The sequence below is a fragment of the Carex rostrata genome, chromosome 22, assembly GCF_964058835.1.
Source record: "Carex rostrata chromosome 22, lpCarRost1.2, whole genome shotgun sequence".
In the NCBI taxonomy this organism is placed as follows: Eukaryota; Viridiplantae; Streptophyta; class Magnoliopsida; order Poales; family Cyperaceae; genus Carex; species Carex rostrata.
This window is the reverse complement of record NC_135939.1, coordinates 6,884,063-6,901,622: the sequence shown is the minus strand read 5'-3', so window position 1 is coordinate 6,901,622 and position 17,560 is coordinate 6,884,063. Positions and strand designations below refer to the sequence as shown.

General features: G+C 35.7%; 4 protein-coding genes across 4 annotated transcripts in view; 2 read left to right on the top strand and 2 right to left on the bottom strand.

Moving 5' to 3' along the window:
* Positions 1–1,899: 1,899 nt before the first annotated feature.
* LOC144574320 (GDSL esterase/lipase EXL3-like) lies at positions 1,900–4,543 on the bottom strand. The gene is made up of 5 exons (XM_078324261.1): positions 4,050–4,543; positions 3,828–3,958; positions 3,217–3,447; positions 2,714–2,969; positions 1,900–2,240 (listed from the first exon to the last, which is right to left on the bottom strand). Exons 1-5 carry the CDS (start codon positions 4,318–4,320, stop codon positions 2,053–2,055), a joined length of 1,077 nt encoding a protein of 358 aa, XP_078180387.1. The 5' UTR covers positions 4,321–4,543; the 3' UTR covers positions 1,900–2,052.
* LOC144574318 (subtilisin-like protease SBT1.7) overlaps positions 3,265–17,560 on the top strand; it is a 53,932-nt gene continuing 39,636 nt past the window's right edge. Inside the window, exon 1 of the mRNA XM_078324259.1 lies at positions 3,265–3,268. The gene's annotated coding sequence lies outside the window, so the exon portion shown is untranslated. The remainder of the gene's footprint in view (positions 3,269–17,560) is intronic.
* Positions 5,605–12,283, top strand: LOC144574319 (casein kinase II subunit alpha-2-like). The gene is made up of 10 exons (XM_078324260.1): positions 5,605–5,905; positions 6,640–6,769; positions 7,059–7,253; positions 7,739–7,896; positions 10,435–10,525; positions 10,645–10,710; positions 10,801–10,883; positions 11,012–11,075; positions 11,165–11,233; positions 11,355–12,283. The coding sequence occupies exons 1-10, from the start codon at positions 5,664–5,666 to the stop codon at positions 11,412–11,414; spliced, it is 1,158 nt and encodes a 385-aa protein (XP_078180386.1). The 5' UTR covers positions 5,605–5,663; the 3' UTR covers positions 11,415–12,283.
* Positions 12,104–13,837, bottom strand: LOC144574321 (uncharacterized protein At2g23090-like). The gene is made up of 3 exons (XM_078324262.1): positions 13,667–13,837; positions 13,509–13,549; positions 12,104–12,411 (listed from the first exon to the last, which is right to left on the bottom strand). The coding sequence occupies exons 1-3, from the start codon at positions 13,737–13,739 to the stop codon at positions 12,286–12,288; spliced, it is 240 nt and encodes a 79-aa protein (XP_078180388.1). The 5' UTR covers positions 13,740–13,837; the 3' UTR covers positions 12,104–12,285.

Here is a 17,560-nt window from a genome sequence, read left to right as displayed (position 1 = left end):
TGTATGAATTTAGGATTTCGATATATTTGTATGTATGAATTTAGAATTTTGATATATTTGTATGTATGAATTTAGTTGTAAAGTTAAATTATAGTAGTTGATTTGCTTGATTACAATTGAATTAAGAGTATTCCTCAGTAATTAGTCATATAAATATTATTTTGTTTTAGCCATAATTGATAAGATGTGTTATGAAAATTTAAGATATAACAGGAAAGAAAATATATAAATTTATAAATCTGCCAAGCTAGTAACGAGCTAGCTCGGATCGCTCGGACAAGCCACGAGTCGGTCTTGAGCAATAGTTTTAGCTCGAGACCTAAAATTCAAACTCGCTCGCTCAACTTGATACACCAACAAGCTGAGTACGAGTGTGACCTAGCTCGCTCTTTAACAACTCGTTGCCACCCCTAGTTCGGATCAACAATTTAAACTTTGAAAATGAAGATATAAAATATGAAGTACAAGACATATGAAAGGCACGAGGGATTGAACCCTCTCTCATAAATAATTTAGTTATATAACCGATTAAATTTCGGCCCAAATTATAATTTTGATGTGTACATCAATCCGCCTTGTATTAATGGCTATTTATATCGGCCCAGTATGATGTTTGCACAACTTTGAGGTGTACATCATTAGCTAGCACTAGCAGGGTAATTTGGTAATTCTTGAAGTACTAATAGAATGTTCTTTTTTGCCTAGTTTTTCCTTCGAGCTTTCCAAAAGAATTAACAGAAAGTAATTGATACCAAACAAATATATCATGTTAGGGATGACAGATGTTACAAAACTCAACTCATTAGCATTGATAATACATTCAATTCATCTCAAGTTTGACACCAAACTATACTATTACTACCACAATCACAGGCTCCATCTTGAGGTCATCGACACATGGGGCACAGTGATATATAGTTGGCCTTACACTTCTCACAATAGGGGCTTTAGGCATCAAAGAGGCCTCAGAAGCTGCTGCTGCTACTCCTTGCATGGAATTGAGCAATCAAGAGAACTCAACTCCAGCAGCACCACTGGTAAATACCGAAAAAAAAGAAGGTTGGTTTTGCAACTTTCGCAACCGGACTAGTGCACGGGCTCCAAGCTGATGTGCTCGTGTTTTTATTTGGCACATCAGCTTGGAGCCCGTGCACTAGTCCGGTTGCGAAAGCTGATGAGGCACTGCCTTCCCGATTAGCAGGCGCCTCGTTCTTGCTCATGTTTTTATTTGGCACAGTGATTGCTATGTCAGGTTATACCGTGTTTGTATGCTCCTGTAGCCAGGCGCCGAAGGAAAGAGTGTCTAGAGTGACTGAGAAACTGACATGGGCTGCAATATCGCTTCTAGCCATTTTTATGGGGTTGGCTATTGTGCTTGGTCAATTCTTTGGGTTTAGTTTGTTTTGATATTTTAGGTTTTTCTTTTTCTTTTTCTTTTTCTGCGAATAGCACCCCACTATATTCACGCTTGCTGCTATAATTCTTCTAAGATACTTGCAATCTAGACTCCGACTGATAAGCACTCAGATGGGAAAAAGGTTTATTCAATCAAACATTGACAAATTTGCCCCTGTTAAGTTTCAATTCTTAGTCAAATTTTACTAGTTAAGCAAGCAAGTCTATATTTTGGGTTTTGAATTTTCTATGTAGTTATCAAGACATTTGACTGAGTTACACTTTGTGAGTGAGTAGGGGCAATTTGGTCATTGTTTGCTTGAATTGACAGCAGCTTAAAAGTTGGGTGTTAATTGGAAGAAACCATCAAGTGTTTGGTTTCAACTGCATCCACAAGAAATGCTGGCTGTTATCAAAATGTTAGGTATGATTTCCTGAAAACTCCTTTTTAAGGGGTTAAATGTGGTTGGTTTTAGTAATGTTGTGAATTTTAATTGCACAAGATTGATTTGATTGATGAAATTTGAGTAACCTGATCTTTTTATTCTCATTCCAAAAAATGCAAATGCATATTCCATTACAAGTTGTAGTTACATTACAATTTTTAAGTAAAGGCTGTAAAAATGCTTGTAGTTATGCGGAGAAAATTGATCATCTCTAGTTCAAGCCATATTTAGCTATGAGTTTATTTATCAGAATATTGTATGCTCTCTCAGTGAGGTGGTAAGTGTCCCAGAATACAAATTTCGAGGGGTCCTTGCATGGCTCGGCAGTATAGCTGTTGCATGCCAGTGTCACCTCAAAGAGACCGGTACCACAGCAACCTCTGTTTGACACATCAAATCCTATATTATGGATGAAAATTAGAAATGCTAAGAATTTAATTAATCAGAAAGTTAAAACAGAGAAGAATACTGGTTATTACTGGTACATGATTTGACCTAAAAATTTCACATAAAGGGTAGCAGGTACCATTTGACCCCTATTGTTAACTGCTGAAGCACAACTTTGCATTCCCTGGGTGTACCGGGTACCACACAGGAATAGGCAGCATCTAAACTTTTATTACATATCTCAAAGCTTCCTGTGCATGAAATCAGACATTCAGCTGTCTATTTCAAGATACCCAGGCGATACAGATTCAGGGCAAGGATACAGTCATACAGAGTACTTGACCAGATGCACCTGCAACCAATCATAGACCGCCAAATCACACCAAACATGCTCTTGCATTTTTGTATAAACACAATCCCATGTCTGAACACACATATTTAGTCACAAACACCTAACAAATAACCCATAAAAAATAGCACTTTACCGTAAGCAGAGGGGCGTTGAATTATGTCGAGCAGGGGCGTGTACATGTCCTGGAAGACAATATTCGCACCAGGCAGTGTTTGGTTGAGCCGCTGTATCTCTTTCAGTAACTCAGAATTGCACATTGTAGCAGCTTCATTATAACGCGGCACAGTATTTCTCTCTATACCTCCAGCAAGGGTCCTCTGAGATGGTATAGATCCTATAGGCGGAATGCTCGTCACAGTTATTCTCCGAGCGCCGAGCTTGTATAAATCCTGAGAAGTATGTAATAATATATAACTGTTGTAAATGTTTGTCGCGGTTACAATTGTGAATCACTAGCAAAATATAAAAGTACCACAGATACCCCTGCAGAATAAGAAATCACTTGCTCTCAATTTTACGGGGATATATATACATTATACTTTCTTATATATGCTAAATAAGGCATGCCATCTTATGATTCTCAGCACATAAAGTACCAAAGTTTTATAATAACAAATTATTGTATTGTTTAATTACCTGGTAAAATTTTGAAGCAAATCGGACGACAAGTTGGATATAGGAAGAGAGATCATAGTTACTTCTAAATGGTGTTGTGAAATAGGTATTGGCGAAGTCGGTAGCACCGACTATTATCAGATAAAAACTTTTAGATATAATTTCCTCTGCAATTTTCTCCCCGGCAATTGCCTTGATCTTTTGCTTGTATTCCTTGAACAGCTTTAGCTGATCGTCCATGGTCAAAACTTGCTACAAATAGATAGAAAATCACATTATCTAAAAATTTTGAACCCTTCAAAAGTAGATTCTCTACCTGTTTAAAAAATGTAAAATTTGATCTCCAAGTACTTTTTCATATGGAGATCTTCGGATTGACTTTTTAGGACTTTGAAAACAGAGATATGAATCCATAACATGGACCGATCCGGACTTTGCAAAGTACGATAGCTTCATTCTTTCAAATTTATATTTTTTTTTTATTAAAGGGCCCTGGTACACCCCAACATTTGTTCTCGAGAATTGAACCCGCATCTCTCCGTAGAGAGGAGAGACGAAGGCTCATGCCACTGCACTAAGCATGCTGTACTTCATAAAAAATGTATTGAAAATTTAAGGCTTATGTAAAGTACCATGATTTCAGCAGTGAGTGGATCATAGCCACATGCTCCTGAGGCAAAACTTACACCAGTAAGAAGGTCATATTCGGTTAAGTTGGTACCGAGGTATGCCGGTACATAGTCCTTTATCCCTAGTTTAGAAGCTGCAAATATAAAATGATCTCTGTCAGTGCTGCACTAGTTCTCACCATTTTTCTCAAATTAAGATTTTTGTATGTAGAAGAAAAGTATTACCTAGTATGTCACTAGGGATTCGCCCATTACTGAACCGACCCGTTGCAAGATGGAGAGGAAAGTTTTGACCATAAGGCGGAAAGTTACACTTAACCGTGGTTAAGATTGCATTATTATTACCAGAGTCGACTATCGAATCACCAAACACTAAAATTGCGGGTGCTTTTCTGGTTGTGTTGGCTGCTGTTGCATGGATTTGTTGAACTTGTTGGATAATTAGAAAGATGCACAGAGCAATTGTTGAGGTTTTCAGCAAATGCTTATTCTCCATTTTGAGGAAAGAAAAATGTTATGATTGAAAGGTGACAATTATTGCATGGTTTTATCATGGTGTTGAAGTGTTTCTTTGTTCTTCCTTTTCTTTTCTTTAAAGGTTTAAGTAGCATATTTTAATCTTTGATTTGAAATTGTGTTTGTGTGTGATATTGTGATGGTTTTGCATTTGTTCTTCCATGTTCTTCAGTTAGAGAAACAAAAAAAATATTTGCTGGTAAGCTTTCTAGAAAGATTTGGTATGTATTCTGATGTATTTATTATTTGGATGTTTAAAAAAATGCTTCTTGTTGTGCTTTCAAATTGTACCATACAAACATGTGAGAAAAGAAATTAAATCTGCAAATTTCAAACCAAACTCAACAATAAGCTATTTTATAAAAACCGACCAACTTGTTAATTCTTCTTTGAGAAGCTTGTAGGTCATTTCAAGTTACCTTTAATTCCATCTTTGTTGCTAAATTCCTAAACAAAACTTTTTAGGTTATAATATTTTCCCTGATAATTAATCTTTGTGAACATTCAGGTGCATTGTTATTACTGGATTTTACACTTAGAAAATTGAAAACCTGCTTTAATAAAAGGATATTGAAGCGTTTTTTTGGGGGCTATAAGTATACAATTGGTGCAAAGGATATTATTAGCACACTAACTCAAGGATAACTTCTAATGATGTTTCTCATTATTTTAACCAATACCTCTAGAATACTGCATTATATATATAATCCTCTCGCATTTATTACAATTTTCTCAAAAAAAGAATTTATATATCCCAATTTTCATGTTGTTCATATATAGCTTTCCTTCATTTGATTATTTCTGTCGCAGATAGCAATTCTGCAACATGTTGACATAACAAATTGGTTCTCTCTATACAGATCCATGAACAAAAATTCCATTTGTTGTGATTATACCTTCAGGTGTCTAGAATAGTACCAGCATCAAATTGAGCTGCCTATTTGAACGCAATTCAAAATTATATATTATATTTATACTCGGACAAAGTTCTTTTATTCGCAAATAGACGTATCAGGCAAATTAAATTCGGCTATTAGAAGTAATCCCTGCTTGGCGAGAGCCCCCATCGTCTGCATCAACTCAAAAGAGCATCTCATCAAGTCTCCGCCTAAAACATAGAGGTTCTTTAATATTAGTGCGGATTTAACTCGCACGAATCTTAAAGCTGATCGGACGGTCCGCCCTTCATTGTGTAGAGGATACGAATTCGCTTGGCGACCAATTCCTTGTGTACTTCACTAGTTCTCCTTCGACCTTTGCTGACAGTTGACACCATTTCTTCCTGTCAAAAACCCAACCAAACCCCACCTCTCGTTTCATCGTATGCTCTCCCTTGTCGCAATTGCTCTATCAATCGCGATATTAGCTCTTCCCTGCGTTTCTCCTCCTAAATCATCTTTACCTCCGCCGAACTTGTTATCCAATACGAGCTGTGCTTTTGAGGTTTGTCAGGTTCCGAAGGCTAAGAGTAAGAGAGATATGTCAACGGCCCGGATCTATGCCGATGTCAATGAGCTTCGTCCCAAGGAATACTGGGATTACGAATCGCTTACTGTTCAATGGGGGTCAGAATCGAATCCTTTCTCATCTCTTCTGATTCTTAGATGACATCTGTTCAATGATTGTTCATGAGATGAACAGATGCTGTTGTACACCATCACCATGCTTAATGAATCTTTTTGGATTCACTACTTTGCCAAATTCAGCAATCTGTTCCCCTAAAATTATACATATCTTAATTTGTTACATAGTTTACTAACTAAGGATTATAACCAGGGGCAGACCCAGGATTTTCGTCAAGGGGGGCAAAAAAATATCGAATCGGATTTAAATAGCTTATCAGATTTAAACCCATTAACTAATTAGGTACTCGATAAAAAAAACAATGCTTTGACTTATATTTTTCAATACTTTGACTTATCATTTATGATGTTTTAGCTTATAATTCAAATTACCAATCATAATTCAAGAAATTTATTTTAATTTTAACCCGAATTACAAATCAAACATCCAGAGAGGGGCAAAAAAATTTCCAGGGAGGGGCAAAGTCAATCGGTACCAATAGATCACCACTAAAACTCGAAATCCAGGGGGGCAGCCGCCCCCCCCCCACCCGGTTCTATACTGGGTCCGCCCCTGATTATAACCTATTGGTATCGTGTTAGTAGAAAATTATTAATATACTTGGTGTTAAATTGAGCATTGATCCTGGTTCCTAAAAAAACTTTGCTTTGCATTGTTGCTGTTAAGCATTTATTGTATGTGTGTGTGTGTGAATGTTTGTGTGTTTACTAACCAGTGCCCAAGAAAATTATGAAGTGGTAAGGAAAATCGGAAGAGGGAAATACAGTGAAGTCTTTGAGGGAATAAATGTTTCCACAAATGAACGGTGTGTTATCAAGATCCTCAAACCTGTTAAGAAAAAAAAGGTACTTTGATTAGTGCACAAGCTTATTTCCCTCTATTTCTCATATCTTATTTTCTGATGTACTATTTTCCAAACTTGGAGTACTGCTCCTGGATGTTTTGATAAATTACATGTATAACTCACAAAAGAAAGATTTATAATCTAGCCCTTGGTATTCTTTTGCTTCTTGTAATTTTACCATTATAAAGTTGAAATAACACCACTTTCCCAAATTACACTGCCCTTGAATAAAGAAAAATCTGAAACTTATCACAAGAAGAATTTTAAACTTGGTTCAAAATGTTTTTCAGATTAAGAGGGAAATAAAAATACTCCAAAACCTGTGTGGCGGGCCAAATATAATAAAACTCCGGGATATAGTGAGAGACCAGCAATCAAAGACTCCAAGCCTAATTTCTGAATATGTGAACAACACGGATTTCAAATTACTATACCCAACTCTGACAGATTATGACATTCGTTACTACATCTATGAACTTCTCAAGGTTAGCATCTTTCCATTCCTTTAACTCTATTCAAATATTGCAACACTGGGTTGAGCATTGACTCTGAAAGGTCAGGTGCCACCATACCAGTGTGTTCCAATACTAAGATTCCTTCTGTTAAGGTAAATTGAGGTTAATTGGGTTTGATCTTGAAGGTGTAATTGAGTGAAATGTTTATTATATGGTTCAAAACTCAAATTAGCTGATTTGCAGAATTGGGTTTTAAGTACTAGAATTGAGTGTTAAGGGCTGTTAACTTGGTCAGTACTCAGCCGAGTCATACAGGTCCAGTTCATTACTGGCATGGAACTGGTTGGAGCATTCAAATCCACAGAAGTGATTCAAACAACGGAATAATCTTTTCATCGAAAAATAAACTAAAAGTAGGCTCAAAGTAGTAATTATATGTTTTATTTGCAATCTTTGATGAAGAAATATTTTTCGGATACATTATTTTCTTTTCTATTCCAATTCATGGTGTACAGGCACTAGAGTACTGCCACTCGCAGGGAATAATGCATAGAGATGTAAAGCCGCACAATGTCATGATTGACCATGAGATGCGCAAACTTCGACTGATAGACTGGGGCCTTGCTGAGTTCTATCACCCTGGAAAAGAATACAATGTTCGTGTTGCCTCCAGGTAACTATGTTTATGTTATATTTGTGATACATATATATTCACCAGTGTTGTAAAAGAGGCAAGTGTTTGGTGGACGGATGGGGGCTCTGCCGCTGGCAAGCAATTAATCATTATGGGGCCAAGTAATCAAATTTTTGTGGACAATTTGGCATTCATATCATTATATACATACAAATATTCATAATTGGAACAAAAATAAGTTATCTAGGTACTTGAGAATATAATATTCCAATTTTTTACCTAAGCAAGGAAAAATCAAAATTAAACATCTGAGGATTTTTTGCTCTAAATTTGGTTTCTAAGCAAGACACCAGTGTCCACAGAATTATTACGATAAGCAGCACAGTGTCTCTTGTTCCAGTCAACTCTTCTTCATATGATCTCGATTATGATGATCTTAGGCCTTTTTGAAGCTGGACTTTCAAAAGTTTCATTTGGTATTAACTTTTTCTCAGTTGGAAATTCAGAAAATTGTCGATGGCTTTTAGTGTTTGACTGATTTTTTAGCATTGTAACTGCCTTGTAAAAGCAAACTGTGAAGAAAAAGCTATTTTGTAATTTTTGTTTCTCTTTAACCAAATGGAGATTTGAAATTTTTCAGATTTCATGAACATATAAAGTAACAATCTTTTCGGCATTATATTGTTTCTCAGTTGAACATAGAGAATTTTTACAGTTTTTTAAGTTGGCTGAATTTTCTGCAATTTAATTATCCCGTGAGAAAATTCAGTTAATTTCAAAAAATTATTAAAATTCTCTTGACATCCAATTGAGAAATGGCGTTTTAATGTTGAAAAGATCATTGCCTACATTTCGTTAAAGCTAAAAATTTCAAAATCCATCAGTTAGGGAGGTTCAAAAATAACTGTTCTTCACAATCTACTTTTACGAAGAGATTACAGTGCAACCTAAAAGAAGCTTGAACATTGTTCATGGTGGCCTACCTCAGAAATGCCATTTAAAGCTTCCACTTCCCGATAAGGTAAAGCACGGCAAATCAGTAAACTTCAAGAAATTATGTTCTCTCTAAATTAAATTGAGAAACAAATTATGTTTCCAAAAAGATTGTTATGTCAACCTTGACAGCTTCTGTCAAGTTCAAAATTAAAAAAAGATTGTTAAATCTGGATATTCATGAATCTTAAAATTTCAAGAACCAGCGGCAAGATCCTCCGTGTGGAGGTAGAGGGTTCCAAACTCGGATGGGAATCTATTTTGGACATTAAATAGAATTTGGAAGGCTAGACCTACATCTTTCTATCTCACAAAAAAAAAATGAATCTAAAAATTTCAAGAAATTATGTAGAGAATAAATTGAGAAACAAATTATGTTTCCAAAATGATTGTAAAGGCAAAATGCTAAGAAAAAACTATTTTGTTGCTTTTGCTTCACTGCATTCTCTCTGCATTCAATTGAGAAACAAATGATGTTACCAAATCAGTAGACAACCATAAATATCAACATAGTGCTCTTTATAGTTTACTTTCTTTTGTGTGGATGTAAGGCTTGGTTATTTGCTTGTTAGTTGTATGTTGACTCTTGTAGAAAAAATAACCAACTTTAGAAGATCCTACAATGCAGAAGAAATAACCAACTTTACATAATTGTAGAAAAGTTGTCCTAGCATCCAATTAAAAACAAGTCATTCTTTAAAAAAATGATTGTTAAGTCTAAATATTCATAACATTTGAAACTTTCAAAATCTATCTTCTTGTTAGGGAGACCGTATAATAAAAAAATAGCTGCTCATTAGTATACTTTTATGAAGCAGTTACGATGTAAGACCATAGAAATTTATCTGAATCCAAATAAAGAAAAAACAATATCAAATGAAAGCTTGTGAACTCTAGTTTCTATAGAGTCCAAGATCATCAAAATCGGACTGCATGAAAAAGATATGGCCTAACTTTATTACTGCACAGTCCGCCAGATTAACTGACCAATTAATTGGATGTATTGGTTGATCAAAATGCTCTCGAATAGAGTATAGGCGAGGTATCGTGTAACTACTTTGACTAGCCAGCAATGTCAGCTGCCAAGACCCTTTTTTACATCACTGATGTTGAAAGACAAAGCAGGTGGCATTTCTTTGGAGGCAACTAGTTCAAGCATCACTTTTGACACTTAAGTGGAATTTTCAGTCTAGCTAAGCATTTTCAACAACAACAACAAACAACGACAATAACAACAATCAAGCCTTTAGTCCCAAACAAGTTGGGGTAGGCAGATTGGGCTGGGTTGAGATTCTCAGGCCCAGTAACAGGACTTTGCCGGACCTTCACTATGGGGAGCGACTAGTCAGGTGGGGTCTGGTCTTGCAGATAACCTTGCCTGACAGGACCTGTATTCATCCCTTGCTAAAACAAAAGAAATATAAGCTTAATTGAATGGCCGAGTTCTGAGAATCATAATCAGGCTTTTCTTTTCTTGTTTTCTACTTCTTTTTTGAAAAAAAACAGCTCTAGATTAAGAAAACAACAACTTCTATTGAGGAGGTTACCATATCATTAAGACGTTTTGTTTTTCCAATTTTGCAGATATTTCAAGGGGCCAGAACTTCTCGTGGATTTACAAGATTATGACTACTCGTTGGATATGTGGAGCCTTGGTTGCATGTTTGCTGGCATGGTAGTAATTCTTTTGCTACATTTTCTGGTTTATTCAATGGTTTTATTACTTTTTTGTAAATCCTTATTGCTATTGGATTAATTACTGATATGTCATTTTATTTACATTAATGATTATAGATGTTTCGCAAGGAGCCATTTTTTTATGGTCATGACAACCATGACCAGCTAGTGAAAATTGCAAAGGTTGCCTGACTAAAAAATTTCTATTTTCTTTTTCATTTGTAATGTTTTACATGCAAATTTTTAGATAGTTTCTTTTGTATTTGAGACCAGGTGCTTGGAACAGAACAACTAAATTCTTATTTGAGCAAATACAGAATTGCATTGGACCCCCAACTGGAAGCTCTTGTTGGAAGGTACAGTTTGTTCTTTTGGTGTTACTATAATGAAGCTTGTAGCAAGTTAGCCTACTACTCACTCCATGATGTAGAAAATCTAAAAATGTTATGACTCGTATAAATTGTTTAACTCTGTGGTTTATTAGGCACCACAGGAAGCCATGGGCAAAGTTCATAAATCAAGACAACCGACATTTAGTCTCTCCTGAGGTACTACCTAGTGTAACTTTTTTTTATAATTTATAATGTTAACCGTCTTTATGATTTTGATGATGTAATGTGATAAGCTTTAATTACAGGCAATTGATTTCCTTGATAAGCTTCTTCGTTATGATCACCAAGACAGACTTACTGCTAGGGAAGCTATGGTAATTTTAATTTTTAATCTTTCAAGCAAACTATGTTGCTTTTGTGGAATCTATGGTGCTTTTGTGGAAAATTCAGTAGATTGTCAGAAATTTTAATATGGTATTGTTGCCACACATGTAGGCTCATCCATACTTCGACCTGGTACGTGCAGCAGAGCAAAGTAGGACCCGTACTCAGTAGCCTGATTAAGTCTAAAAATGGGTATCCTGGAAGTACAGTTCACGTGGAATAATGTTGTGCTCATTATATCATTAGAAGTTACTGACATCTGTTTAGCAATTGCAAACAGTTCCACTGTTATTAAATGAAACCCCATTCTTTGAATTTGCAACTCCACTGGGATCAGCAGGTTCCTACCATGAATATTATGTGGATATTTGTGTATTATTATTCCCATACTAATGTGTGATTCATCATGATGTCTAATTCAATGAGAAATTCTTACCCTGCAACTCTTTCTATTCTTTTTTTTTCTTTTTTCTTTTTGTATATTTCAAGTTCCTGATATTTTCTTCGTTAATTGTCAAAAGTTGGTATACATTTGGATTTATGCATCCCAGTTCACTAGTTACCTTGAGAGAATTTTAAATCAAAAAGCGTCACAGCAGCAGTTCTAATTGCCATTTTCCACTATATACCAAAGATTGGCTCTTGAGCTTGTTAATTAGTAACTACAAGTTTCTATTAACTTCAAGTCCAACAATTCCCAACTTGATGTCTAGATAAATTGACAGTTGATGCTAAGAACAAAACCAGTTATGACCCCCTACTTCCATCCACAAGTATGTGGAACCATCTCGAACGGAATAAGAAAAGAAATATAGAGGCTAGATTCATACCAACAAATGCATATATCACACACACAACACTAAGCATCCAAGAAACATAGTAACCATCTCAAAAAGTCATACAATAAGGTTGAACAATCACAAATTGATGCAACAGACACCCGAAATTGCACAAACAGCTTTTTCTCAAGTACATACTATAGAATAGCAAGAGACAGCATGATATGGATCTTATATATATACCTCTAGATTATGGAAGCTCACTATTTTTCAGGTTTAAGGTGTGGAAAACACTGAAAGACATCACTCTTCGGGTGCTTTGCTTCAGCATGTTCCCTGCACTTCACTTCGGTCGTGGTGCAGATAAACGTCTGCATACATACTTTGCACTGCATTCAAAAATCAATTCAAATGAACATCAAATGAGTGTATTTGTTTCTGCATTATTCAACTACAGTCTACAGCTTCAAATTTTGTCTTGAATTGCTCCTTTTTTATAGTGTATTTGTTTCTGAGAGGTTTAAGGGTTTGTTGTGTTTCTCGTGGGTGATGCTAAAAGAGTGGGGATGATTTCTAATTTGAGGTGTAAAAAACTTATTTTGATAAACAGGCAACAGGTCATGTAAAAAATCTTGTTTTTATACTATATTAATTTTAATGCAAAAATGGCACCAAAGTTCATAATACAATTTTATATAATGAGGGATCCACTTGCAACATTTGAAAGTTACAACATCTTACAACAATTTGGTTTTGCAATTTTCAAAGTCCAAATAGTCGATTCAAACCGTTAAACATGATCTCTATATTAAAATGTGTTTGAAGATCAAATTTTACATTTTTTTTAATTTTTTTACTATTTATTAAGTATTTTATGAAATTGTTGTTTTAGACAATTCTGGACCATTGAAAAACAACAGTTTCGTAAAATATTTAATAAATAGTACAAAAATTAAAAAAAAATGTCAAATTTGATCTCCAAACATATTTTAATATAGATATCATATTGAAAAGTTTGGATCAACTGATTGGACTTTTAAATTGCAAAATCAAATTATTATAAAATGTTGTAAGTAGATCCCTTGTCTAATATAATATGCAGTTGAACAAATACTAAAACTTGATGCCTGCTTAAGATCATTCGTAATAAAAACAAAAGTTTAGGTTGAATTATCAGAGAATGTAACTTGAACCAACAAGATCGAAACATCTTATTTTGTAACCAATCATTTGACAACAAAAGATATATTATATCCAGCAATATTAGGACTTTTAATGAGAAAAGAAAAAGGTCGAGGAAATTCAAGACATATGCCATGCATTATCCTAAAAATGTTCCAAACCAAATACCTTAGCGAAGCAGAAAATTGGGAATATCTGAATAGAAAGAAACCATCAAATTGAACCAAGATTTCTAGCTTGAAACTCACAACCACAAAAAATTACCCTTGGAGATAAAAAAAAAAATGTATAAACAAAAACAAACCTGGATGCTGAGGGCCTTCTTGTTCGTCTCCAACTGACTCCCTGTGTCAAATCCACAGATCGGACAAAAAATAAGCAAAGAAGCATCAAGATTCAACAGATCGTCAATTGACTGGAGGATCCATTAGTCTTAACTATAGATCAACGAAAGCATGGTACCTTTAGGAGCCTTGTTCTTCTCCGCGTTCTTCTCGCGAGCCATCCTTGCTTTCTGACCGTTTCCACCTCCCATCTTTTGATTGTTCAACTTCTTCTTTTCCTTTCAACCAAGAATCGCAGAGACGAAAGATGAGAGAGGAGACGCTGAAGGGGGGAAATTATAGAACCAAGAAGAAGACGGTCGATTGGATTCTTCTAAAGCCGCGGCCACTTTATAGAGAGGTTCCTTTTTTCACTCAAAATGATTGACATGTTTCTTTACTTCTGACGTGGCATGATTTTATTGGTATAGTTTGAGAAAGCATGTACACGTGGTTGGTGCGTGAGGCAGTAAGAAGCAATTAGGTGCGGGTGCAATAAGTAAATTTGTATACAGGAAATGCAATTGAATTAAAAATTAAAAAGTAGTACTGTAGGACTGTTACTATTTGCTTTTGATGTCGCATAGGTTTCCACAGTATACATACTCTGACTCTGGTATATGGAGCTTATTGTATGTCTGTTATTCTTTTCCTTATTAGTATAATAATGTACACTTACATTAGACTACTCAGGAGAACCCGACCAAAGTCAAATTAATTAATTTTGCATAATCGCTTGTTGGTTTGAAGACAAACAATAGGCGCAGCCTATAACTCTTCCCATCGGCTTTGACCCAAACCGATGGTGATTCTGTTTTTTTGACATCGGTAAGAAATTGCAACCGATGGTAATGTTTCTGCTTGTTCAATTAAAGCAGCTGGTTTGGGTACCTTTTGTATCGGCAAGCCGTTGGTAATTGTTTTGAGTTTAATTAAAGGGTGCTACCGCAAGTTTATTTGGTAAGCCAAGTCATTGAGCTCATTTTGTGAAATCAGATTGAGCCACTGGTATTCTGTCTGTTTGTTGTCTTTCACTAAGCCTTATCTAGAATTTGCTCTCTTCTTCTTAAAACTTGTAAGAGCTCATTTTGTATGAGAGGGTGTTATTGAGAATTCTAATCTTATGTACTTATAAGACTCTTTAATTTAGTGAATTTGTGTCGTGTGCTTTCGTAGTTTATTTTCAGAAAGATTTTCACATAAAATCTTGTGTCATCTCTAATTTTTTATGCTTGATTACTTATTATCTTAGTTTCTTGTGTGATCCATTTATTTGCTTACTTCTATTTTGTCCTCAACATCGCTCATCTCGCACAAGAAGAATTGATGTGGACTCAAATTTGAGTTAAAATATGGACCGTCCGATTTAGATCTGCACTAATAATTAAAGGGCCCCATGCATTATAGATATGGAAAGAATTAGTCTGAATTCTGATTGCACAATCTGAAAATTAACTCAAACATAATGCAAAGGTTCATTTTGAGAAAAAAAAGGAGTACGTTTGAATTTTAAAATGAGTATTGGGGAATATTTTTTTTTTCATTTCGACAATTATTTCTGGAGTGATTTAAATAAAAGGGGAATTACAATAAAGTAATAAAGTACTTGAACTGTTTACAAAATGTCAAAAGAGGTACTTCCGATGCTAAAGTTTTTTGTATTATTTCTATTTATATCTGTAAAATTTGAAATTTAAATATCAAATTCGAAACGCTAATTGTTTATTTTCATAAGCAATGCGTCTTCATCAATTCTTATGATTTTGGGAGCTCATTTTACTTGAGATGAAGTGGTAAAAAATACGAATCTAATTAAATATGATAGATCAAGTTTTAATGTGCTCATTATTTACATCTTCATTCTCTATAAATTGACCTTCAAAAATTATACAATTTTGCACTGACCCAACTCTCGTAACATAGAGCGCATCTTGCACTGCACCAAGGCAGAATTGCCGATCAGATACCTTGGACTACCGTTATCGCACCGCAAGCCGAGGAAGGTGGACTTCCAACCTCTTCTTGATGCGGTACAGGCAAGGCTAGCGGGCTGGAAATCAAACCTGCTTTCATACGGCGGAAGGATAACATTGATTAAAGCGGTATTAACAGCACTTCCGCTGCATTACATGCAAGCGATCCGTTTACCCAAGGGAATCATCAAACACATAGATAAGGCCCGTCGGTCATTTCTATGGAAGGGCAATGAGAATTGCAAAGGTATTAATTGTTTAGTCGGTTGGGAAAAGGTGTGTGCTCTCAAGAACAATGGGGGAATGGGGATACTCGATCTTGACACACAAAATCAGGCGTTGCTACTTAAGTGGATGTGGAAACTTGACACAGAGGTTTCTGGCATGTGGGCACAAACAATTAGCAAATTATACTGTTCTTTGAATAGGGAGCAACTGGCCATCTCCAGTCAATGTTCCTTCTTCATGAGATCAGTTCTGGACCTATCACCCTTCTACCGGGTCTCAATAGCGGAACAGTCGGTCAGCAATATGGTGGGTTGGAGGTGGACAACTAACCGTATCTTTACGACCGCGTCAGCTTATGCACAGCTACATGATAGAGGGCTAAGGAACAGAACTAATGTGACTATATGGAAACTTAAAATTCCATTGAAGGTAAGGATGTTTATATGGGTGGGAATGCAAAATAGATTGCTCACGCAACAGAGGCTGAGATTGAGAGGTTGCCAAGTACCGGCGGGATGCCACCTATGCGGAGACCATGGAGTTGAGACAGCAAAGCACATCCTATTCTCATGTCCATATGCGAGTGGCTTGTGGAGGGAACTTCTATGCGGCTGGCACATAACTATTGCCAGATTTGCAGACGAATACTCCTGGAACCTATGGTGGAACGCGAGATCACACATGCTGCCTCATATGAGAAAACTGTGGGACTCTCTCTGGGCAGCAGGGTGCTGGGCCCTGTGGAAAGAACGCAATAGAAGACTATTTAGCCAACAGCAGAGAACCGTTCAGACATTGGTCAATTCGGCCAGGGACGAGGCGCTACATTGGTACCGGATACTGTAGTTAGGAACATTAAATACTTGTGTGTAAATAAATAAAATTAGGTATAATCTCTGTAAATAACTTTTTTTATATATCAATGAATTGACAGTGCCTTGGTACACTGTCCTTCAAAAAAAACTCTCGTAACATAAAAAGATCAACATTTTGTGACATAAAAATACTGTGGAACTTTTTTCCTGTAAAATGTATTTGTACTTTCTTGTAAAATAAAGATGAGGTTAATTTTTTTTATCTCTATTTCCTCAGGTATCCAAGGGTGCAACAAGAAAAGAACAGTCGAGATTTAGTCTCAGTCAGACCGAGAAATGTTGATGTCTATTGTAAACTGAGGTGGGGCTTATATGGCTCACGGGTAGGCAGTTATCTACTTCTGAATCTTGAGGTTCTTTAAATATACTAGCCAACTGTGCTATATTTCCTTTCTCATTTGAACCCTGATTTTCAATCGAGACAATTATTTTTTTTGAGATGAAATATGGAGGTCCAGCCTCCAAATTCCTATTGATTTGTAGACACCAGGGGTGTCAAAAGTACATTTTTGAAATTTAAATTACAATCAAGACAATTATGAAGAATTTAATTATTATTGTTTTCAATTAAGATTTTATGTTTACGTACAAGTACATTTGAAGGTAAAAATACATCGTATATATTATGTATGGTTAACTTGTAAATTTTAGCAATATTTGAAGGTAAAATTACATCACAATTTATTATGGTTGTAACCTGTAAACTTTGTGACAGCCTCACAGGTGCATGCTTAAAGTTGTGCAGCATTCCATCGTACAAAAAACACACTCCTAAAATAAAAAATTATTAATGAGATCCGGGACAGTGAGAGGGAGGCGAACGAAAACAATATTAAATAATATTCTTATAAAAACCATGACTACTAAAATGCCAGTCACTAACGAGGATAATGGAGAGCGGTCCCACACGGCCACACCGCACACTCACCTCTTGACTCTTGACTCCGCCGCTAGGTT